This window comes from Cololabis saira, chromosome 7 (genome assembly GCF_033807715.1).
Source record: "Cololabis saira isolate AMF1-May2022 chromosome 7, fColSai1.1, whole genome shotgun sequence".
NCBI lineage: Eukaryota > Metazoa > Chordata > Actinopteri > Beloniformes > Belonidae > Cololabis > Cololabis saira.
This window is the reverse complement of record NC_084593.1, coordinates 22,838,487-22,863,563: the sequence shown is the minus strand read 5'-3', so window position 1 is coordinate 22,863,563 and position 25,077 is coordinate 22,838,487. Positions and strand designations below refer to the sequence as shown.

The 25,077-nt window shown below is 38.8% G+C and overlaps 1 protein-coding gene across 1 annotated transcript; it reads left to right on the top strand.

Moving 5' to 3' along the window:
• The first annotated feature begins 229 nt into the window (after nucleotides 1-229).
• Nucleotides 230-21,631, top strand: kif3a (kinesin family member 3A). Its single transcript, XM_061725096.1, has 17 exons — nucleotides 230-380; nucleotides 2,347-2,620; nucleotides 2,766-2,910; nucleotides 3,917-4,001; nucleotides 4,160-4,265; nucleotides 5,093-5,232; nucleotides 5,328-5,525; nucleotides 6,958-7,132; nucleotides 7,233-7,331; nucleotides 13,553-13,709; nucleotides 13,840-14,020; nucleotides 14,624-14,734; nucleotides 15,345-15,470; nucleotides 18,786-18,839; nucleotides 18,942-19,010; nucleotides 19,138-19,268; nucleotides 20,535-21,631. The coding sequence occupies exons 1-17, from the start codon at nucleotides 375-377 to the stop codon at nucleotides 20,581-20,583; spliced, it is 2,106 nt and encodes a 701-aa protein (XP_061581080.1). The 5' UTR covers nucleotides 230-374; the 3' UTR covers nucleotides 20,584-21,631.
• Nucleotides 21,632-25,077: the final 3,446 nt, after the last annotated feature.

Below are 25,077 nucleotides of genomic sequence, written 5' to 3'. Positions count from 1 at the left end.
TATTATTTGTAATATATTATATTATTTGTAATCAGCACAAATTATCTGTCCCCATATGATAAAATCCACCATCCCCCCTGATTTTTTTTTTTTTTACAACTCGAGTACTGCGTATACATGGTTAAAAAATAAAAACAATTCTTCAAATGCAATAAAAAAGCAGCGTCTTGTCAGTGATGTCAGTTTGTTGAACATCCAACCGCAAACTGACTTCACAGCAGCATGCGACTTGACAACAACCGTCGGGTGTGATCCGTGGATGAAGCAGACTCATCGCTACTGCACTCATTTTACGTGTAACCTGGAGTCAAATGAACAATTAACGCCTTTCGGCCTGTTATCGCCACACTGTAATCGTATTTTAGGCTCTCAGTATGCCGGTAAGTCGTGAATCTGCGTTGGAGCTTGTGTTTTGTTTGACGGGGTCCCTCCCTTCCCTTAGCAACGTTAGCTTCTCCAATTATCCTCCTTGTAGCAAACACCGGGATTGTAATTGTTCTCCGAGTTGGGTTTTATTTGTATCTCCTTTTGACACGTGTCATTAAACGCCAGTGTGACAATGAAACTGCGTAGAAACCAGCAAAGGTCTGCAGCATCAGCGCTAGTTAGCCTCCCTGAGGTTTTAAGGCTGATTCATGGTTCCGCGTTACACCGACGCAGAGACCTCGGCGTAGGCGGTGCGCGTCTTTGCGTACCCTACGCCGTACCCTACGGCGTAGGGCTGCGTCCAGGCTTTACCCAACAAGCTACCAATGCTGCTAAAATGATGTTGTAATTAGTGTTGCCAACTCCCTGAAAAATAAATAATGGACACCTTCACCCTTCCTGGTGTGGTGAATTTTTGTAGCCTCTTTTTTTGTGAGTGAAACGAACTATTGGACTCGAACCTGAATTGAATTAGATTCATATTTTTGAATGCCATGAACACATGGAAACAAATTATTATCCAGCAATTCACTTAAATACAAAATAACAAAATGAACTGAATAAAATAAGTATCTTTCTTAAACAGAAACCTGTCCTGCTTAACTTAAAATTGTATAAATTAATATAAAACAATAGAAAGAAAGCAGAACATCCATTCTGTAATAGTGCACATTTTTAGTGCAATAACAAAACTGCAAACAGAAAGTCTGTAGAAAACCTGTAAACATATTTGTGCCTCAAAGGCCATGACTGTAGGCTACAGTTGTACTAAAACAGAAAAAAATACTTGTGAACTCAACAGCTCAATGCCATTTTATGACTATTTTTTGACTCTCACAATAATAAGGGACAAAGTGCGTCCCTTTTCAGCTCAATACGGGACGCGTATTTTAGTTTATAAATACGGGATGATTCCGTTTTTCAAGGAACGGTTGGCAACCCTAGTTGTATATTATGATTCCCAGTAATAGTTTATATTAAAGCTTAAAGAATAAATGTAATTACTGAACAACAGCATGTTTTATACTATACCATTTTATTTTTCAGCTTTGGTGAATGACATTGACATACACACTATGCACATCCTTGTGTTATTGCATGTTTTTCTCTTCTCTCTTTTTACTTTATATTTTATATCTCCCTTTAATATTATTTACAAATTCCTTGTGTGTGTTAAAAAACTACTTGGTAGTTAAAAATTATACAGAATGCACATATCCCCTAACCGTAGACATCACTTCAATGCTACTCTCTCACCCATGTGCCTTAAATGCAAGATAGAAATTGGTACCCTAACTTATTGTTTTTGGTCATGTTGTAGACTGCAAATGTATTGGTCTAATGTTCTATCTGAAATGGAGAAGATATTGGGTTTAAAACAGGAGATGGAACCTGTATCTCTCGTATTGGGCCTCCCAAGAAACTTAACATCAAAACATAATAGGAGGCTGAATTGTAATCTTACTTATGCAGCGAGGAAGAATATTTTAATGCAGTGGATCAATGAAAAAGTACCAACTGTTAAAGGCTGGCAAAGAGTGGTGTTTGATCTAGTGCCATTAGAGTACCTTACATGTGTATTACATTCAAAAACAGACCAATTCTATAAAGTTTGGGAGCCCTACTTGAACTATGTGGATCCTGATGTCTCTAATATCATGTTGCAGGGATTTTCTTGACTGATCATACCGTACATTTTTACTGTAACCCAGGGTATTATTTATATGGATCTGAGCTGGTGTTTTGTTTTTTTGTTCTGTTTCTTTGTTTGCCTGTTTTGCTTGTTATTTCTGTGGCTCATATTATGTATCCATTCTTTACTTGTAGAAGTGAAAAATGTATAATAATATTGTTTAAAAAAAAAACTACTTGGCAATAAACTTCTTTCTGATTCTGATGTATTTTTCTGATTTCTTTCAGAGCAATAAGCATGACAAACCGGAGATCATGGATAATGTGAAGGTTGTAGTGAGATGTCGTCCCCTCAACCAGAAAGAGAAAATGATGGGCCACAGGCCGGCCGTCATAGTGGACGAGAACCGTGGGACCATAACAGTGAACAAACTGGAGACTCCCCAGGACCCCCCAAAAACCTTTACATTTGACACAGTGTTTGGACCCGAAAGCAAACAGCTGGATGTCTACAACCTCACAGCTCGTCCCATTGTTGATTCTGTTCTGGAGGGATATAATGGTACAGTGATTGTGACTATATTCAGTTTTATTAAACTATTCCTATGAATATCTTTAATAATGATATGCCATTATCAACTGATGCTAGTCTAGGCTTCACAGACATTATTTGTAATGGTTCTTTTGTTGTCTGATATGTGTTTCAGGCACAATCTTTGCATATGGGCAAACTGGCACAGGAAAAACATTTACCATGGAAGGAGTGAGAGCAGTACCAGAACTCAGAGGGATCATCCCAAATTCTTTCGCTCATATTTTTGGTCATATCGCCAAGGCAGAAGGTGACACTAGGTAAGAGTTGAAGCAGTGAGCAAGCCCTCTCAGGAGTCATTTTCTCTCATTTTTCTAAACACCGGTTTAAAAGTTGTCTCCTCAAGAAACACCCACTAATTTAAAAACCCCTGTTAATAAACTGTGATTGAAAATTTTGCCTTGCCACTTGGTTTAAACCAAAACTACTGGGAGGAGCATTTTAGCCTTGGCCTGTACAGTGTGCGGACTGATACTTTGCCCCTAAAAGATTAGCTCTGAGGTTACAATGATTTGTCTACCAGAATCGTAAGAATGAATCATCATTTATGCCCTAAAACTATTCTGCTTCCCTTTCTTCATTGTCATTCTGCATCGAGACGCCTGATGTATGTTCTGACCTATTTGCATGCAAATGGCTAATTAAATCTAGTGAAATCTGGCTATCTCTCAAGTCTTATTCTTTGTAACTTGGATGTACTCAGATACACTCCACAACACAAGTCACGGGGTATGAGAAAATGCTGTCTCTCACATTTCATTCAGTGTTCATTTATATACATAAACATTGAGCATTAGCTTTGCATTTTGCTTGCATATGATTTATTTCTGAGCTAAAGAGTTATTTGAGCCGAGTGGAGTAAAATTAATCTACCACTGCCAAGTTATATATATTTTGTCCGAATTAAACAGTAAATACGGCAATTTTGCATTGCATCAATAGGATAGGACTATTTTGCTAACTAGCGAAGGAATCAGATTTGACCAGTAAATCAACTGAATCTGTTCTGCTCTGCAGAAGCAAATTAGGTCATTGATTTCTTTGTCTTCTACACACAATTCTTTGATTAGATTGCTCACGGGAAGCTATTTTGTTTTATCTTTTTTTAAATTTGTATTACATTTTTCTTCCCCTCGTGATTGAGATCCTATTAATAGAGTACAACCATCTTAACAAAGCTCTTGTAAAGCAGCACATATGGCACTAGTTTTTAATCAAAAACTAAAATTTGTACCATTTAAACTGATGATGTTTCAAATTTCACAGATTTTTAGTTCGTGTTTCGTACCTGGAGATTTATAATGAGGAGGTCCGGGACTTGTTGGGCAAGGACCAGATGCAGAGGTTGGAGGTAACTGGATGATCAGATGTAATCAGTAAAAGCAAAAGTGTTTTAAGAGTGTTCTCAAAGGGCACTGTCAGAGTTTTACACAGATGTAACATTTGAAGAGAATGGCTTGACTTTCACAACCAGTTTTTTTCTGATAAAGATCTTTTTTTTTGTCGCAGGTAAAAGAGAGGCCAGATGTAGGCGTCTACATTAAGGACCTATCTGGTTATGTGGTGAATAATGCTGATGACATGGACAGAATAATGACCCTGGGCCACAAAAACCGTAAGCACAGAACCCAGAAAATAAAGAAGTTCCGTACTGACCCAAATATGAGGTTGTTTTTGTTTTTTTTATTTCTCTTATGAATATTGGAAAAGTTAGGTTGTCCAAAATTTGGATTGTAGACTTCTAAATACCTATAGCAACTCAGCCACAGAAGCAGGTGGTGAATAATGCCAGAAACCTGGATGTGATCTTGTGATTGTAGTCTTAAACCTAAACTTAAAGTAGAGCCAGGAGGCTTGAAAGGGGAGAGGGATGGTGGGTGTCCTAAGAAAAGTGTCCCAGAAGTAGGACAAGTGAGCATAAAAATAAGAAAAGATTAGATGGTGAAAGAAGTTGCAGTCATTGAGCTACGGCCAAGTAGGGTATAAAAAAGACAAACATTTAAAACCTGAATAATAAAAAATGCCAACAGTCAGAGAAAAAACCCATTGGAGCCGTCAAACTAGCTACTTCTGTGATTATCAGGAAGGGTATGTATTTGATTTAAAAAGAAATGAAGTATTGCCAAACATTCCAGTCCCTTTTTACTTGAACGCCTTGGAAATCGCCAGAGTTGAACAAACAACTGAGTATAAAGCCAGCCTCTGCTGGTGTAGATGCTGTTTACAGCGCAGGAAGAATGCCATCCAGTGCTTGCTCAGAGACTTAAGAGAGAAGCTGCTATTTTTTAGTGTTATGTGATCACTAAAACTCAGTGATTAACGAAGGAGAAGACTGTATGGTACTAATGTGGTCCAAAGGTGATCACTATCAAGTCCAGTTTTAGCTTATGTTTTAAATTGCGTAAATATGCACTGACCAGATATAATTTGTTTTGTATTTAGGTTCTGTTGGTGCTACAAACATGAATGAGCACAGCTCCCGCTCTCATGCTATCTTCACCATCACCATCGAGTGCAGTGAGAAGGGTGTGGATGGAAACCAGCATGTGCGCATGGGAAAACTGCATCTGGTCGATCTAGCAGTATGTATAAGTTAAAAAAACGACTTCCTTTGCAATGAGATGAAACTGGTGCAACTAGACCATTGCCCTTATCATGTACCATCGGGTCTACACAGGGTTCAGAAAGACAGGGTAAGACCGGAGCCACAGGCCAACGTTTGAAGGAAGCAACAAAGATCAATCTCTCTCTCTCCACTCTGGGAAATGTCATTTCTGCTCTGGTGGATGGAAAGAGCACACACGTTCCATACAGGAATTCAAAGCTGACTCGTCTTCTCCAAGATTCACTCGGAGGAAACTCCAAAACCATGATGGTATGGCTAAAGTTTGAAAGAACTGTCAGAATTTACCCTTTTAAGATTATTTCAAAGATCTGTGTTGGAGCTGTTCATAAAAAAGGGAGATGATATATATTTGCAGTTCAACTTTTTAACACCTGCTAAAAGAAACAATAAAAACAACTGTTTGTTATGACGTATTGTAGTTGATCTACTTTCAATTCATTTCTTTGGTAAGGGACAATGTACATCAATCAGCATTTAAAAAAACAATGTAGATGCACCCAGATTGCAGCCCTAGGCTGGTTTACATCGGTAGTCCCCCTGCCAGATGTAATCAGCAAAAGTCATACAAACAATAATAATAACAATCACAAAAAAAAACCAACAATATAGCACACATAACATAGCATATGCATTCACAATAGAGGTCAATGACGATAAAAACAGTGCTGGGGAAATGAATGGTTTGAGAACTAAAGTGCTGTAGTGCTATTTTGTACCTGCTGTGGTACATGATAAATAATAATAAATAGGTAAATGTTAAAGTGCTGCCAGTACATGATTATGGTACATGCAAAACAAAATAAGTAAAAAAAAAAATAAAATAGGTAAGTAAACTAAGTAAGTAAGTAAATAAAAATTATAAATAAATAAACAAAGAATAATGTTTGTAGGGGTCTGTACGGGGTGTGTAGATGAAGTTTGAGATTGCAGCAATGCAGTCCGGTACTTAGTTATTGTTATAATTGTGACTAGTTGTGGTTGTCAGTTATATTGTGAGGTAGTTAATAGATAAGCAGTGGAGGAGGGAACCAGACTGCCTTAAATACAGAAGTGATGATAGATAGAAATTAATCATAATAATAAGTAAGAAAAAGAAAATAAGGACCATACATTGCATATCAACAATGCTAACAAGTTTGGTTACTTATTAACCATTTTTTTAAGTTAGTTTTGAATGTCCCATATGTGTTACAGTCGCGGATCACAGAGAGCGTAGTATTCCATATGTGGCTACCTGCAACCGAGAGTACAGCCTGCCCACATGATGTGCGCCTGAACAGGATTATACAGTCCCCTCTTGTGGCGGCCCTGGTCGTGTAGCTGCTATTTTCATTTTTGTTTGACATAGTCCGACAAGGGAGGCGGTGCCAACCCTTTTAGTATTTTATATATTGCACAGGCATACTTAAATTTAGTGAAGTTCTCAAAACTAAGAAAGCTATGTTTCTGGAGTATGTGACAGTGGTGATGCGATATAGGTTTTTTATCAAATATTTTAATTGCTCTTTTGTAAAGCGATTCAATCTGCCTTACTGCGACTGTGGTAGAGAACGACCAGTTTGTAATCCCATACTCAACATGAGAAAACTTAGTGTGGTTTTAGATTTGATGAAGCCCAAAGGTTCTGGTGTTGAAATGTTCAAGGTTGATATCATATTACATGTTTGCCTCTCCCCACTAGTGTGCAAATATAGGCCCTGCAGACTACAACTATGATGAGACCATCAGTACCCTGCGCTATGCTAACAGGGCTAAAAACATCAAAAACAAAGCCCGGATCAATGAAGATCCCAAGGATGCCCTTCTGCGGCAGTTTCAGAAAGAGATTGAGGAGCTGAAAAAGAAACTGGAAGAGGGTAAGAAGCTAAACATTAGACAAGTAACCACAGGACTTGGATTGTACATATCTTTGTTACAGACGTCTGCGTAACTTTGAAAAATGTTTGTGTGTGCCAGGTGAAGAGATCTCCGGTTCAGAGGCCAGCGGATCAGAGGAGATGGATGAAGGTGATGATGTAGGAGGGGAGCCGGGAGAAGTCCGCAGGAGAAAAAGGGGTACGTGATGGAGCAGCATGGCTTTTTTTGAAGTCAGCATTATGACGAAGAAAATCTGTTGATGGAGTTTAGTGTGTGGTTTGGTAGGTGGTTAGATAACCATCCACAACATTTAAGTAAGAAGAGCTTAAATTATTGTTTATCGTTTATCAGCGTGTCAATCATAAAGTGAGTCATCAGTCCATTCTGTAGATTTTTATCAAGGAGAAATTATGATGAGGTCACCATATGGACTTTTTGAAAGTTTACATGAATATAACAATGTATTCATTTAGGAATTTCCCCAGTGTTCACACCTTCTACTTTTAAAGCTATTAGTTGAAAGTGTTAAAACCGTCATCGCAGACCTTCTATAATGTTTTAAAAATGGGACTTTTCTATTTGTCATTGTCAGTAATAGTCTGTCAATACTTATATAATAATATTATAATAATAATATGTAGCTACTCTGACTTGTGAGTTAGCTGATGTGTTATAAACTGCAGTTTGGATGTCTCCACCCACTGCAGCTTCATTTGTAAGACCCACATCTAGCATTTACATTGTTATGAACTTTGAACCAATTTCTGCATGAGCTATTTTTCAGTTTTCATTTATCTTCGGGCTTTGTCAGTTTTGGTGCCTCCTCTGCTTCTCTTCCAGACAGTAGCAGTAACAGCTGCAATAATAATTCAGAATTTACCTGCACCTCCTCAGTACCACCACCCACTCAGGACTTCCGGCAGGATAGTGAGTTGGAGCAGCACTCTGCTCACCAACCCAACTGCCCCCAGTTTAAGCCCTTTTCACACATGGAACCCATAAAACCTAGAGTGTTTATTTATTTATTTTTTTTAAATACAACGGATGTTTTTCAACCTTATCATGAGTTTCTTTGTTGGAAAATATGGTGTTTACTAATTTCTTGTATAAATAGATTGAATACCAGCAATGAATGAATGCGAGTGTACACAGTTTCAAACTTTACTGTGTTTCTAAATGATCAGAAAACAGTGTCCAGCTATGTTACTTCAAGGCCGTCATTAACTTCATGGCTGCTACAAGTAGTGCTTGGCTCCTACTCCGCTTCAATTTCCCGAAGCCTACTACTCCTCAATAGGCATTTTTATTGTAAAATTCATATAGCACCTATACATCTGTAATGCCTTTTACATTTTGTAAATTGACAGCTTTAGTTTTTTTTTCTTTTAAAGGTATTGTGACATCATTTTTAACATGCTTTTAACACTATTAAAAGTCTTGGCCAACATCCCTCAAATTTGTCTAAAAGAGTGTAACAAGAAAAACTTCACTCTAGTACTCCATTCCTGGCTTTTTATTACAGTGTTTTTTTGCGCCGTGAAAAACGCGTCCTTTTTCCCCTTTCCTGTCAATCATTGCTCCGCTCCTCCTCCAAACCTCCTCCAACCAACCGCTACACACTTCTGCCGTCTTCACACACACGCGCGCACACCGACCACAAACACCGACACACAGCCCAGACAGGGCGACTACAGCCCGGGGATGAAGTCCAACCGGGACCAGAGGACCGGGACCGCAGCTCCCCGCGAGCCATACGCTCACAGTGGCGTCGGAGAGTTATGCCGCGTTCCATTTGTCCTCGGAAGTCGGAATTTCACAGTTCCCAGTCGGAATTTTCAACTGGAACGCCCCTCGAAGTGGGATCTCCTACTGGTAAAGTGGGAGAATCTTCACCACCCCCGAGTTCCCAGTTCCCAGTTCCGATTTCCGAGGTAAATGGAACGCGGCATTAAGCCGGGAGCGACAGGCGAAGCATGCACGGAAAAGCAGCACGGCGAAGCAGACAGTCCACAGCAAACAATCATAAAAATAAAGGCATGCAAGCAGCAGTGTCTCCTTATCTTAAGTCCAGTCAGTGGCCGCGGGTCTTCTTAGCAGTTCTCCTCCGGTGATTAGAACAGAAGAGGCTCTAAACTGCTCCGTGTTAAGCCTGATTTATGGTTCCGCGTTAAATCGACGCAGATCCTACGCCGTAGGGTTCAGCGTACGGTGCGCGTCGCCGCGTAACCCTACGCCGTAGGCTCTGCGTCGGTGTAACGCGGAACCATAAATCAGCCTTTATGGTGCGCTGGAGAGGAGAGGAGGCAGGGATCTGGGTGGAGGGGGCGGTGATTTAGCGGGCCCTGACGTCACGGCCCGCCACCAAACCAGGTGCGCCGTTTTTGCACAGTTATGCGGAAAATCCCAGAAAGCACACCATACACTGAATGTTAAAAGTTTGTTGTTTTTTGGGTGTAATTGATGTCAAGACACCCAACAAAACACAAAAAATCAAGAAAAATGTGCTTTTCATGTCACAATACCTTTAAAATTCTATAATCAACTTTTTTTATTTAGTGCAAGAAATTGTTTGCATTTGAGTTATTCAAAGTAGTAGCGTTTTGAATTGGTTTGTTTTAATTTCATCACTTAAAAACAAGCCCACGCGAGTCTAGATTTTTAGACAACTTTAACAGAGACTATTTGGATGTACTTTCTGAAGGAACGGGGATTTCTTTTTGGTGCAGACTTTTCATAAACATCACTGATAGAAAAGTTTCCAACTCTTCGAGGTGGAAACTTTGAGGTCCTTCAGCTAATCTGATTTAAATTTCAAAATGTTTAAAAATGAAAATAAAAACATAATGCAATTTTGCAGATCCTATAAACCCATATTTTATTCCCAACTGAACATTGACAGCATTTCAGATGTTGAAACTGAGACATTTTGCCATTTTGTGGAAAATATTTGTTCATTTTGAATTTGATGGCATTAACACATCTCCAAAAAAGGTGGAACTGGGCAATGTTTACCATTGTCTAGTATCCCCTCTTCTTTTAACAACTGTCAACTGTAAACGTCTGTGAGGTGAGGAGACCAGTTGCTGGAGTTTTATGAGACAAATTGCATCTCATTGTTGTGTGATTCAGGATTCTAGGTGTTCAAATGTGGGTATAATGAGGTTTGCAAATCATTACATTCTATTTTTATTTACATTTAACGCAATGTCCCAACTTTTTTGGAATTTAGGTTTTACAAAAATGGACATGGCCAGCTCATTTTAAGGCAACCAGCAGCCTACAAGGAGCACAGTAAATTAGTGTAGCGCTGCAAATAAGCAGACAGGCTTTAAGGCCGGGAACTGACCACAGAAACAGGTATTCTTTGTTTCTTGTTCCTACAGCAGAAGCCACAAACACATTGACCTGGTTACCGGTTCAGCTAAAATACCAAAGAAGTGGTCTTTGACTGGGATCAAGAGACTGGTTATCAGGTCTCTACCAAACTCCTCCACAAAGTGCTTTAAGACCCCACTCTTTAATTCAATTATATTAGATTCCAGGGCTGGATTTCCTCCAGGCAGTTAAAATCAGCATAACTTCACTGCAAATGTCATTCTTTTGGTATTTAAACAATTGTATGCATATGCAAAAATATTGTCTTCAACACATTCATGCCTGCTGCTGTTCCTAGAAACACCTGCATCCTGTCCTCACAGTTTGCTGTCACAGACGAGGGCTACAAACTATAAATGTAGTTAATGATGCAACTTGAAACAAATAGCCATGAAGAAAGTATCAGGAAATGAGCATATGTGATTCATTTGAATAGTTGAGAGAGATAATGGAAGATAAAAAATTGCAGTTTGCGACAACATACAGAGAGCGATACATTAAGGTTCAGTCGGAAGGTCCAGCAGACCTCCAGATAAGCCTGGGCAGGATGGATATACATTGTCATCGTCTTTTTTTTTTAAACAAAAGAACAATGAAATAGAGCGCGCAGTTGACTCAGTGAAAAGGAAGGAAAGACGATGAATAACATTTTTGGGAAAGCACTTTTTCACATGGAAAAGAAAAAGGGAGCAGCTCTCTCTTTAAAGTTCAGATACATTATTGCTTTTGGATACAAGCTGTTTTCTAGCTCGTTTGTCTTACTTTTCATCTTACCCCTGTATCTCCTGCCTGATGGCAGACGCTGGAAAAGATGATGACTGGTGGTGTGTCTATTTCTTTTTTTTATACCGGTGGGGAGAGGACAGTCGCTTTTTTTTTTTGCAACCATGACATATGACACTATATGTGAGCAAGCTTCCCATGGAGCACAGGTAGAAGGCTAGGAACAGATTTTTGAGGAGTTGTTTCTTTCTTAGACTGCTCAGAAAACACAGTCTGCTCCACCTTCTTCAGCAGTTCTTTGTTGTTGGCGCCACGTCACCCTCCTGCTTGATTCCCAGAAACCTGATTTGCTAGAACGGCCTGCACAAAGGCTCTACTGATGATAAATGGCTGGATGTTTATTCTTTTCTTTCATTCTTGAAGTCAGTAACCAACACCTTAGTTTTTGTGACAGTCAGGAGTATTATTGACTCTGCAACACACAGCTGCTCCACCTCATCCCTGTATGTCAGATCCCTCCTCACTGGGATGAGCCTGACCACCGTGGTGTCAGCAGCAAACTGTGCTGCTCTGTTGCTGGGGGGGTTTGGGATGCAGTGGTGTGTTTAGAGGGTGAGGAGGAACGGGAAGAGCACACAGCACTGTGACGAGCCGGTGTTGAGACTCACGACAGTGGAGGTATGGGAGGAACTGGGAGCAACCTGACCAAAGTTTAGATTCCAGCTGCAGGTGACGGGCAAAAGTCCCACATCTTCCAGTCGTTGTGGGCGGATGGTGCTAAATCCTGAGCTGAAGTCTGCAAAGAGTAATTTGGCATAACTCCCCAGGTGGTTTAGGGGGGCGTAAAGGACTGTGGCCACAGCATCCTCTGTGGATTTCTTTGCTCTTTTAACAAACTACAATGGATCCAGGTTTGCAGGCTGTTGATGATGCTTTGCTAAGTCCACACAACTATGCTTGGATAGTAAATACCAACATATTTTTTCAGTGGCAAAGCAAAGTTTGCACCAGGGGCATGGCGATATTAAAACAACCCAAGTGTAAAATCTTCTGTTTCTCAATCTTTAATCTCTTAAATTGACATCACTTGGGATGTTAAAAACTGAACTGTTTAAAATCCCAAGTAGAAAATTCGGCAGCGGGAACTCTTTCAGAACATTTATTGATTACAGTACATGTGTGAAAAGGGCTTTTCTGGTTCCCTTGTGTCTTTGTTGCTCCTGCAGCCTCACAGCACAATTACCCCTGCCAACCTTCTGCATTTTTATGGCCAAGGTATTAGCTTTACATAAAGTGATTGCCAATATTCTGTTGTAACAGGATTGGAAGTATTGATCATTATCCCTTGACTCATTCAGTCCCTACTTTCATCATCTCTTTTAATTTGTTAATGCTTTTAATTACGCTATTAATGCTATTAATTATTCATTCTGTGTACCAAATTTTCCCCAAACCTTTTTTCAAATGTCATGACACATGTGACAACACATACTTTTCCGCGTGACATATTCAAAACCCCTTTTTCAGTGTGAACGTTTGACATGCTTCATTGTGTGTTTTGTAACCTGTGAATTTCAAAGGCACAATTCTCGCACTGACATCGTTCACTATTTTAAATTGTATTCTTTGCTCTCTCTTTTTTTTTTTTTTGTCATTTCACTGGCCTTTGCTTTTAGTCAGAGCTGCCTTTCTCTTGGTTCTTTCTGTCTCCCACTCCTTGTCCTACATCTGCTGTTCCGCTCTGTAGAGTCATAAGAATTTTCGAAATCACTCTGTAATGTGCGTTCTTTCTCTCTCTCTTCATCTTCCTGGTGCAAAATACCTCCGAATTGCTATACACCTCTTAATTCAAGAAGAAAGAGGTTGGTGTAAGAATCTACGTGATCCTAGCATCATGAGGCAATGGTGTCTCCACCCATGTCAGCGATAAAAATCAACACCGCCTGCCTCAGTAGCTGTTGCACTAACACAGTTTTAATCATCAGATAAAGATGATTGCTGTCAGCATTCCTGTCTGTCCACATCTGAATATCAAGCATAACCTTCATGTTCTAAATCTTTGCCATCATCATTTTCACCTTTGTCTGAATCTTGCATGTAATATAATTTTTCTTACACTAACAATAAGTATTTTATATTGTGCTTTTGCAGCTTTGAACTTTGACTACATTTTTACGACCTTTCAAAAAACTTTGTAAACCAAACTTCAACAGATTAAATGTGACTAATAATCTCAAAGAACTGGTAAAACACGAATGCATGCCGTATTATATTCTGAGTGGCACTTGATAGAAACTCTGGTATCCTGTGTGTCTGCTTAGGAAGGAAGAAGGTTTCTCCAGATAAGATGGTGGAGATGCAGGCAAAAATTGAAGAGGAAAGAAAGGCTTTGGAGGCCAAGCTGGACATGGAAGAGGAGGAGCGGAACAAGGCAAGAGCTGAGCTGGAGAAGAGGGAGAAGGACCTTCTTAAAGCCCAGTGAGTCAATGAAAAGAAAAAAGAAATACATTTCTGAGAACTCTCAAAATATGGTTTGCATGATTATTATCATCATCATCAAATGTGGAAACAACTTAGACGATTACTCATGCACCTTTTAATGTCTCAGGCAGGAGCATCACCTCTTGCTAGAGAAGTTATCAGCTTTAGAAAAGAAGGTGATTGTGGGCGGCGTGGATCTTCTCGCCAAGGCTGAGGAGCAAGAGAAGCTTTTAGAGGAGTCGAACAATGAACTTGAAGAGCGTCGGAGGAGAGCCGAGCAGCTGCGTAGGGAGCTTGAAGAGAAAGAGGTATAAAGATGTGGTTAAAAATCCAGTTACCTAGAGCCTCACACCCGAGTATTACTTATTTCATTTTTCTTTCTCACATTATATTAATTTATAAGTGATACAAAAGAACCTCTTCTACCACTATCATGCTCTAGCTGTACACCTGTACTGTAAACTGGTAACCAAATTGTCTTCATCAATCATTCTGGAGCAAACTGTATTTCCAGTTCATCAAAGTAGTTATGATGATCTGTTAAATACTACCGTTTTCTGCTACACACTGACTCAGCTGTTTGCCACACAAACGAGCTCAAAGCAGATGATACTACTGTTCATCTCAAACTGAGCAACTTCAATCTTTGCGGTTGGAAATATGGTTAGAGTCTCATTTATGCTCATGTTAACTTTTTCATTTTCTTTATCTATCCATCAGTGAACACAGCAGATATAAAGCCAGTGACATCCTTGCTCTTTCAGCTGAAATTGATGTAGAATGTCATCAGATTTAAAGAGTCTTTCTGATATTTAAAACTGCTGTCATTTGTTTGAATCTGCATGGGGTCCCACTGGCTCGCACAGTCATCTCACTTCCATGAACCATGACCCATTTCTTTCCTAAAACAGCAAGAGCGTCTAGACATAGAAGAGAAGTACACTAGCCTTCAGGAGGAAGCCCAAGGAAAGACCAAGAAGCTGAAGAAAGTGTGGACCATGCTAATGGCTGCCAAATCTGAAGTAAGCATAACTGCTAAGAGCAACACTGAGGGATGAACAGAACTGTGCAAAAGTCTTAGCCACCAGTAGTCTCGTTGTCTTACCAAAGTGTTTATGACCCTCCATATTTAATTTTCAATATATTTTCTTATAATACAGAAAATACAGTGATGATATTATAGGTGGGCTGATTGATCAGTTTGCCGATTACTTGGCATTTTTAAGTTATCTGCATTGGCCACTGAAAAATATGCATTGGTCAACCTTAAGATAACATGTACACAAAATAAAACTGAACAATATCCAGGACTATGTCGGCAAAAGTTAATATTCAGTGTGACCTGCCTCGGGTCCCAGCACAGATTTAGGACTTTTCAAGGATTGCATCACATTCAGATGTGTACAATGTTGGTAATTAGGATTTAATTCTGGTTTAGATATTCATGTCGTTTCTGTTTGCACGTTAAAGAGATGTCACTAAAACATTGGTAGAACATCAGGACTAGGGGTGCCTAAGACTTTTAAACAGTACTGTGCAAAAAGTCTAGTCACTTCAACAATTGTTGGTTTTTGGGTTTGTTTTTAGCAATCGATTGATATTGATTTATTCTTTCTTTGTTTTGTGTGTTAGATGGCAGATCTACAACAAGAGCATAACAGAGAGATTGAGGGTCTCCTGGAAAACATCCGCCAGCTGAGCCGAGAACTAAGGCTCCAGATGCTCATCATAGATAACTTTATTCCCCAGGAATACCAGGTTTTGTGTTTTATGTATTTACATGTCTGTGTACTCTGATGGCCTGGGACTTGCATTCACCACGTCATTACAAAGATCATGCTATAAAGCCAACATTCTCCAGTTGTGCATTCACAATTATCCTATCAAGCTGCAATATTGCATCTGCAGAGTGCTCTTTCGCAAAGCATAATATTCTGCCATCTGCAGACATCAACAAGTCCAGAATTCCTCTGGTCACTAACTGCTGTATTCAGTTGACGCCGAATGAACACCAACATAAACTATGTTTGTGCCTGGTTGTTCCAGTGGGCTACAGCTGGGCTGGCCTCAGTTTTGCTGTCACTGCCAGTACTAGCATAATTTCACTTCTCGGAGGAAGATACGACCACCTCCGGGTTGCTAAGAAAGACAACAGGGTTCACCAAGTTTCAAAATAGCAAGTCCAATGGGCCTCTACCTCTGGATACTGAGCACCCAATTTGCATATGTTATGCTTCAATGGCTACTTCCTAAGGCCCCGTTTACACGGAGCAAAAACGGAGGCGTTTTCATGCGCTTTGGCCGTTCGTTTACACGAAAACGGAGCTCAAAGTCACCAAAAACGATAATTTCTGAAAACTCTGGCCAAAGTGGAGATTTTCAAAAACTCCGTTTTCACGTTTGCGTCTAAACAGAGGAAAACGGAGATTTAGGCTTCAGAACGTCACATTATGCAACAGAAACGTCACCAGCGTCATGTGTGCAACCTGTGTTTACAATTAGTTTGGCCACCGTCAATATTTTCTTGTATTTTACCTGTTTTATATTCTAAAGTCACACTTAAAAGTAACTCCACTTCTCTGTCACTCCAAACGAGAGACTCTCGTTCCGTCTTGGAAGTAAAGCCTGATTTATGGTCCCGCGTTAAATCAACGCAGAGCTTACAGCGTAGGGTACGCGGCGATGCGCGCCGTACGGTGTGCGTCGTCGCGTACCCTACGCCGTAAGCTCTGCGTTGGTGTAACGCAGAACCATAAATCAGCCTTAACTGGAAGTTACACGTGTCATTTGTTGATGTTTTTTCCAGGATTCTGATTGGCTGGCATGACGTTAACAGCCTATTTATGCGGATTAGTGTAAACGAAGAGATTTTGAAAACAATCTCGTGTAAACGATGGGATTTTTCAAAACGTAGAGGGGGAAATATCCGTTTTTGTAAATATCTGGATATGTGTAAACGGGGCCTAAGACTGAACAGAGATGGAAAAATCAGTAAGTTTATGCACTAACAGAAAGTCGAATTGTTGCCTTAATCCGACCGATTTCGGATTTTAAAAAGCCATTTATACACCTTAGCCAGGCTGTAGTTGAACCGAACTGAATCTCTATTGATCGAGCTTGTAGTGCCAGATAATGCGGTCCTAATCCAAGTTATTTTGGCATGTATATGCAACCCACGCTTAGCCGAGCTAGTGACTGCCCCGTGACTCCCCCTTCTGAAAGTGACGAGCCGCGGGAGCAGGAATAATAACAGTCACGGCATCACAACAACACGGTAACGGAAGAACAAGAGGCGGACTTTGTGTGCATCTTACCTGCAACATGATCAGGCTTAGTATGTACGAAATCTACATCATTAGCGTCCATTTTTTTGCATGTTGTTGTCCTCCTTCGTGCTTGTTTATTAATTGTACTGGAAGAATGCCAACGCGAAAAGTGCGTGTGGTGCCACCTAGTGTCGCGAAGTCAAACGCACCTCACTCAATAATTCGATTGTCTTCTTGCACATGTATACTCATATTTCTCTGAACTTCCAGTTTAATCCTTATCAATATTGTTGCCCATAGCTTGATTTAGATGTGCATGTAACTGCACTGAGTGTTGGAACAAAGTGTCAAACCATTCCAGCGCCATGCATTTCACACAGCGGTGGTATAAAGGTGCTACAGCTGCAGTGAACTTTACTGTGTTCTGTGATAGTTGTGCGCTGGCTCTGAATGAATGTGCCACAAGCATTTCTGCCAACTATCTGACTAATAGGAAATGCTAGTTTGTGTAAATTTAATTATTTCTGAGAATGAGTATGGCCTTTGAAAGAACAGCTGAATGTCTTGTGATGCATATTGATCTTTTCCATTTCTTTTAATAAGAAGGCTGTGATTGGTTGCTGTGGCTAATGATTCATTCAGTTGTGAATAACGTTGGAAAGAGTAGGCATCCTTTCACAGCTGTTCTGCTCTGTTTTCTCTTGGGGAGTAGTAATAGTGCATAATGGTAAAGAAATCAGTGCTGTGTGAAGAAGAGAGGCAGAAAAGCAAGGGTTCGAGGATAATATTAGTACGTCACTGGACGATGAGAGTCCAGCATCCGTGTGACTGTGGTATGAAGCCCCCTTGTCAGGAAAAAAAAAAGCAGAAAGAAAGAAGGTTTATGTGTAACAGTGGTTGAGGAGGCAAAGTCCTGCTTGGACTGAACTTTGTTACTTGAGTTGGAGTATTAGCTGCTCAGCGAACAGAGTTGCTGTGCTTTGCAACCTCAAGGACCCTCCAAGTGCTGAAACAGACAGCAGCAGGGATGGAGGCCAGCGCTGCTGTGTGCATCCTACTGGAATGATCAGTGACGAGGGGATCACCAATGCATCTTTATACCATTATCTGTGTGAAAGTGGATGTTGTAATAAAATTTTCCCCTCAAGACAAATATTTGTAATGTGTGTATGAAGAGTTACGACTATAAAGTGCAGTTTCTGTGTCCAGGAAGAGACTGTGTGCCTGTCGTTTTAAGAATTCTGCATTACTACAAGACTAGCTACCATAAAGGCATTTTGTTTGGGATACATTTTTACAATCTATATGCGAGTGCTTTAACATTATTATAATTTCCACATTATTGAAAAAGATGGAGCAGTAACTTGAAGCGAGTAGACCTTGGTAGAAGAAGTGAGATTTTAGCTTCATTTTGTAGATGTACTTATCAATTTGAGACAGCAGCTCTGATACTCATCTAACTGATCAAAGCAGGTAAAACTGCACTCTATCACAGATTTGTAAATTATATACATTATTTTGCTGCAAACACTCAAGGACAAAAATGATGTCTAGAGCTTGGCTGAGTTTGTTAAATAAATGATGACACGTTTTTATAATGTCATGTAAAACCTGAATTTGTATTCACCTAATAAGGCTTGGTAAAAGGATTTAGCATTTTGCCTTGGCATGTAAAACCTTAGCATTGGTTTAACATGAGTGTATTGCTGTTCCTTCTTTTAGAGAGATGTTGAATATTGTACGGTGACGCAGAGTATGGAATTTCAGAAGGATTGAATTGTCCTTGTTCTTTCTCATGTCCTCGTAGGAGATGATTGAGAATTATGTGCACTGGAATGAAGACATTGGAGAATGGCAGCTGGTGAGCTCTCTTTGCACAGCAAATCCACACAATGATGCGCAGCAGTTTCTCTCTGCATAGACTTCATTTTGATGATACGTGTTTGCAAATGGTCTCTTTCAGAAGTGCGTGGCTTACACTGGTAACAATATGAGAAAGCAAACCCCTGCTCCAGACAAAAAAGAAAAAGATGTGAGTGATTGAACATTATTTTTGTACAATGATGGAGGTTCTGGATATTTAATCTTTTTTTTTTTTTTCTTTCCTAGCAACATAATATTGATTGATTTTGTCCCCTTTTTTTCTGTGTAACCTGTAGCCGTTTGAGGTGGATCTGTCTCACGTGTATCTGGCATACACGGAGGAGAGCATGCGGCAGTCGCTAATGAAACTAGAAAGGCCCAGAACCTCTAAAAGTAGCAAGAGTAGCCGACCCAAGACCGGACGAAGGTAACGCACTTTCCAAACAGATGACAGATTGAGTGAAGTTTTCTTATGGAGTATTTGTGTTATACAAGTACACAACATTGTGTCTGTCATTAGTTTCTCATCCTATTAACATTCGTCATTTCAAGAATTCGTGTCAGACTGATTTGCATCTCAGCAGCTGGGTCTTTCAATCTGACTCGGCCCAAGACTGGTTATTAATGCCATCCTACTTGCAACTACACTCTTGTGTTTTAGCAATGTCATTCATTTGCGCTATTGGGCAGGTGATATGTATTTTTGAACTGCTGAACTGTTTTTGAACTGTTGTGAGCCATCCACTGGCTTCCCATGATGCTTTGCACCATCTTCCAGTCACTGACCATGTTCATGACTATTTGGTATAAGAGCATGTTGTTTTCACACCGTGAATTTTACCATCTCAAACACTGTGATAAAAAGAATTGACAACCAACTCAGAATGTTTCTCCAACCTCATAAAGTAGATACATTTCTGAGGTGGAAAAAATCCACAAAAACTCACAGAAGCAAATAGGTGATTGAAAATAAAAAGATTTGGAAAGTTTCCGTGAGACCGATACAGTCAGGATGCTCCTTGAGACTTGAGCTGGGTAGAAATATTGGCAAAAAAAAATCAAGAATCACATATCCCTTCAAAATGCATTACCTTGGCCCATTCCTCCAGTTTTTAACGTCAATTTGACTTAATCAAAGAGTTTTATTCAGTCATGAAAACATAAGGAAACAGTCACATTAAACCAACCATGACTGTCAGAAGTATGCAGAGATGCACCAAGTGATAAGTAGTCATGTCGAGGTGGTTCACAATCAAGATTTAAATCTGATCTTTGGTTACAATTCTGCTTTTTTGCTGGTTTCATGGTAGATGGTAAGATTTGCTGAAACAACATGAAGTAACTAAATAGAAATTATGTATTTCTGCAAACTGAGAACATGATTCTGACACTGTGGCTAATTTCATTGCCTTTTTCTTTTTTGCATTTTTGCACATTTCCATTGAAATTTAAGTTTAAATAAGTTTTTTATGTTTTTGTTTTTTTTTTCTTCTGACAAACTGCATCAAAATTCTATCATAAATTAGTTGTTGGTTGCATTAAATATTTGGCAGTGCTGTATAATCAAAATTTGATATAAACACATTTCTAGCATTAGTATTAGCCTGGTGTTTTTTTTTATGTTCTTTATGCTGCTTTTCTAAGTAAAGAGGAAGCTGAAGTAAAAATTTATCGCACACTCATCTCCCCACAGGAAAAGATCTACAAAGCCAGATGCTGTGCTCGAATCTCTTCTGCAGTAATGACAGGGTAAAGAAGAAACTACATCTCACTGCAACTTTCACGTTACCTAAATGAATTGTTAGTGCTGTTTATGGTTGAACAACATAAGATTTTCTGCATACACTTCATAGCTGTTAGTGTTTTAAATGTGAAAGAGCTACGCCCGCACTAGAAAACGAAGACGTGGAAAAGAAGATGTTTGACAAAGTTGGATGGCTCTGGGGAACACATTTCAGGTTGCAACGTCTTCACAGTGACCAACAATCTATCTGTAAGAAGCCAATAATCGGGATGGCGGAAATTGACGTGGTCGTGACCTACACTTTTCAAAGCATTTATTTTGCCCCTTGGTCTTGATTAATGTCGAGCTGATTTCCGCCAGTGTCACAAAATAGATTGTGTTAACGTTTATTAACCCATTCAGACGGTAAAAAGTCTTGAACCTGCAGGCTTTCTGGAAAACGTAACATTATCCACGAACATTTTTATTTTTTGGCCCCTGAAGAAACTAAAAGAACGACTTCAAAGTCCTTTGATCGTTTGAACCTTTTACTTTTATCGTAAATTAATGACTTACCCCACATGTTGATCAATATTCAGTATAAAGATATTACATCCATGTCTGAATTGGTTAAATGTATCCGTTGGTACTCTGCAGTTAAATATAATTGAATCCCGATTATTAAGGAAATAAATGTTTCATCTCAATTGAATATCAGAAACGAGAGAATAAAAAGATGTATGTAAATGAAAATAGTGCTTAATACCCTTTAGATTGGAAACATAGCGGCGTGCATGCCAGCCAGCTCTTATGTTCATGCTATTAAATACTTTATACAAGTCATCTATTTGTTTTCAGATGGCAGAACACTTAATGAAGTGCAACAATCATTCTGTAATCTTTAGAATAAAACACTAGTATATGACTTTAAAGGTGGTAATTTGATGCTGTGATGTTCTGCAGTGGAATCAGACTGACTTTTTTTTTGTATTATAATGTATGTCAAATGTTTACACCTACAAACCCTTGGATTTTATTTATTAAATTGTGTTACTTGTCTTACGTCACGTTCTTGTTACTCTTCCTTTTTCTTGCGATTACATCTGTGATATTCCTTGTTATTTTTTCTTGAAATAACCTGCCAGACTAGATGATTATAAAGGCTTACAGTCTTTGGACTGGTTCTCAGGAAAGACTTGATCTTCATTGTGGACCGACTGTGAGGTTCGCTGTTTTATTTGGAATCATAAAAATACAGTGAGTGTTAATTTACTCGTAGGTTTGTTGTAAAACACAAGACTTGAATAACAGACAGCTTTCGTGGCTTTATTTATTGATGCATAAATACAAAGGACAGAAATAATCAAAGAAAATAAATATTACAATAAATAACATTTATCCATAACGTAACATTCATATTTTAGGTTGTGGTGTTCACTTTTGCAAGGCTTGTTCCGCACACGTCTTCAGGTCCTTCAAAAATGATTTTAGACTGCAGGTGTGGTTGTTGCTCGGGGTTTGACAGATGGTCCCATTCTGAAACAAAATAATTTAGCCAGTTACATTTCACACCCCAAAAAGAAAAATATCATACATATACACACAATGCATGTTGAAGAATAAAGGTCCTGGTATAGCAGAGGCCTTTTTTTTTTTTTTTTAATCCATCAACAATTTTGGTTTAGGACACCATATTGGTTGTTTAAATGCAAAATAATTTGCCTTTACCTCTTTTTTTATGTTGTACTGATGCAAGACCCGCTTCAGCTTGTCAAGAAATGTCTGCTTTGTTTGCTTCAGAGACTTCGCAGCCTTGCAGAAGATCTTAGGCTGTGAGGAGAAAGGCACAATTAACAACAGCATTCAACATGTGGGAATTGTGATTTATTGGTAGGAGAAACTTTTAAGGCGACTTCATCTCTAAAGCCATTCAGACCCAAAGTTCAGACAAAAATTGCTCTAAAGGTTTTCTAGAAAGCTTTATTGGCTTTCATTTTCAGCTTCCAAACAAATTCTAAACATTACATTGAAATGATTAAACTCAGTTTTTTGTATAACTTATGGACTTTGCATTGATGTGTTTGTGTGTGTGGCTCAATGAAAGTCAAATGCATTAGCTCTGCATGGCTTAAATTCAGATTTCAAAGACAAGTAAAATCATTAAAGTATATAAAGTTCCCAACATACCTCACATTTTTCAAAATAAACCTTTACCACCTCTAGCGAATGCTAAAAAGAAAGGTATATCAGTATATTAAAACATGCCAAATAGAAAAAAACACAGGAAATGAAACATGGTTTGTAGTTTTCTTACCGATTGATTTAACAGATCCCCAGCTTCAGTTTTAATTGCCTCCAACAGCTTTCTTAGTTCACCTTTTGTAGGGTGGTGTATTGATGCTGCGTATGCCAACATGACCACCGTCGTCATTATCAGTGTGAAATGCTGAATACTGAAGATCCTCATGTTTGGTTGTTGCTGTTAGGTTGAGCAGTGAAGTTTAAATTCACCACATGCTCTTTTCAACATTTATAACAGGTATCGCGCTGACACTGTGACCACAGACACGTCATTGGGGGGAAAACACCATATTAGAGCAGGATGATGTGTAACCTATCAGTTCTACTATCATATGTTCCAGTAGACGCATGGACTGCTAGTTATCTTTTACTAAGAAATTTCATTTTCATTCCTTATCTGCAACCACCTCCTCTGAAAACCGCTTGTGATCACCATCTATTTATATTTGAGTTGTGTATGTACATGTATTTATTTATTTAGTAATGACAAGGTCGTTGCAATTTTTTTCCCATCCCCCAAAATCGATAAATAATTAGATGATCAAAAAGCGGTAGGACAAAAAAGCAGCATGCAGCTTTACTAGAATAAAGTTATATCCGATGTACACTTTATTGTCGTTTCATTGGATTTTTATTCTTGATATTTATATAAATAATATATAAAAGCAGACCTTGAACAGCAACCAGAAAGGTGTTACAAGTATTGCCCCCTGTGTGTGATGGCTGTGGTGTGTGGGCACATGGGGAAATATCAAGTTGTATATTAATAGTCACGCTAACTTTAACCCACCCACAATAGTAGAGGAAAATGTGACCAGAAAAAAGTTTCAGCTTTACTGAAACTCTCTCCTGAACAGCTGATTTGGTTGAGGGCTGCTTAGTTCTTAGAGACATTCTGAAGAACGATGTGGTTTTCAACAATGCTCAAAAAAAAAAAAAACTTGAAATTTGAGAAATCTTCAGGAAGACTATATGGAGAAGAAAAAGGCTAATTCACTCTGAAGTAAAAAAATAAATAAAAAATGTATATAACACCAGTGAGTATACTTTAAGAAAATCAGAGACTTGATTGAAAGTTCAACCTTCTCATTTGAAAAAAAAAATAAAATAAAAAAAATCATAAAACTAGATTTAAAAAAAAAAAACAGAGAAGCTACTAAATTGGAATTGAGGCTTGGTCTAAGTTACCTGAGGTGAAAACCACTCCACTTGGTCTAGTCTTCCGTTGTCATGACACAAAACCAAACTTGAGTGGAGGTTTTTCACACTTCATCACTTCTGTAGAATGTCTTCACTTTTGCACCACCAGTCGACAAGACTACGGTAGTAACTTGGAATTCCAGCCCCCTCTTGAGGTACTCTTAGCATTCAAAATATTCAACAACATAATTACATTTCAAACTAATTAAGGCACAGGGCAAAGCAGCTGTTATAAGTGCTTGTGTTTTATTATCTACTTGTGGAATTACAATCTTTTAGGTCTTTTTTTATTTTTAAATAAAATTGCAATATCAATTTCCTCCATATATCTGCTTCTTCCTATTCAGGGTGATGAACCAACATTTCACAGAAAAAAAGAGCAAAGGTTTGGCTTACATTTCAAAGCATTCCCACAAATTTGTAAAGCAGGTGTTTGATTTTCTTTTCTTTTTTTGTGATAATAATAATCCCATGTAGAGATGCCACACAGGAGAGTGACTTTTTTTAAAAATTATTATTAAAGATTGTTATTTCAAACTTGTATGTGTGTGTGTTTTAATTATCAACTAATATCCTGTCTCTAATGTTTCCTCTATAATGATGGCATTGAGATATTTGATCATGGCATTCATTACCTAAACTATAGAATATATTATTCACGTTTTATTCTGTCTGTTGATTTCATGGACTAAAGGAAAACTATATCCAAAAGGCCAGCTTCAGCTTGTCAAGAAATGTCTGATTAGTTTTCTTCAAAGACTTCCCAGCCTTGCAGAAGATCTTAGGCTGTGACGAGAAAGGCACAATTAACAACAGCATTCAACACGTGGGAATTGTGATTTATTGGTAGGAGAAACTTTTAAGGCGACTTCATCTCTGAAGTCATTCAGACCTAAAGCTCAGACAAAAATGTCTCTAAAGGTTTTCTAGAAAATAAATATTACAATAAATAACATTTATCTATAACGTTACATTCATATTTTAGGTTGTGGTGTTCACTTTTGCAAGGGTT

What these genes read in the sequence shown, in the direction of transcription:
- kif3a (XM_061725096.1), top strand. An exon ending in TGCATCTGGTCGATCTAGCA is followed by an intron (nt 5,233 to 5,327) that starts GTATGTATAAGT and finishes GGGTCTACACAG; the next exon opens with GGTTCAGAAAGACAGGGTAA. An exon ending in ACATTGGAGAATGGCAGCTG is followed by an intron (nt 18,840 to 18,941) that starts GTGAGCTCTCTT and finishes GGTCTCTTTCAG; the next exon opens with AAGTGCGTGGCTTACACTGG.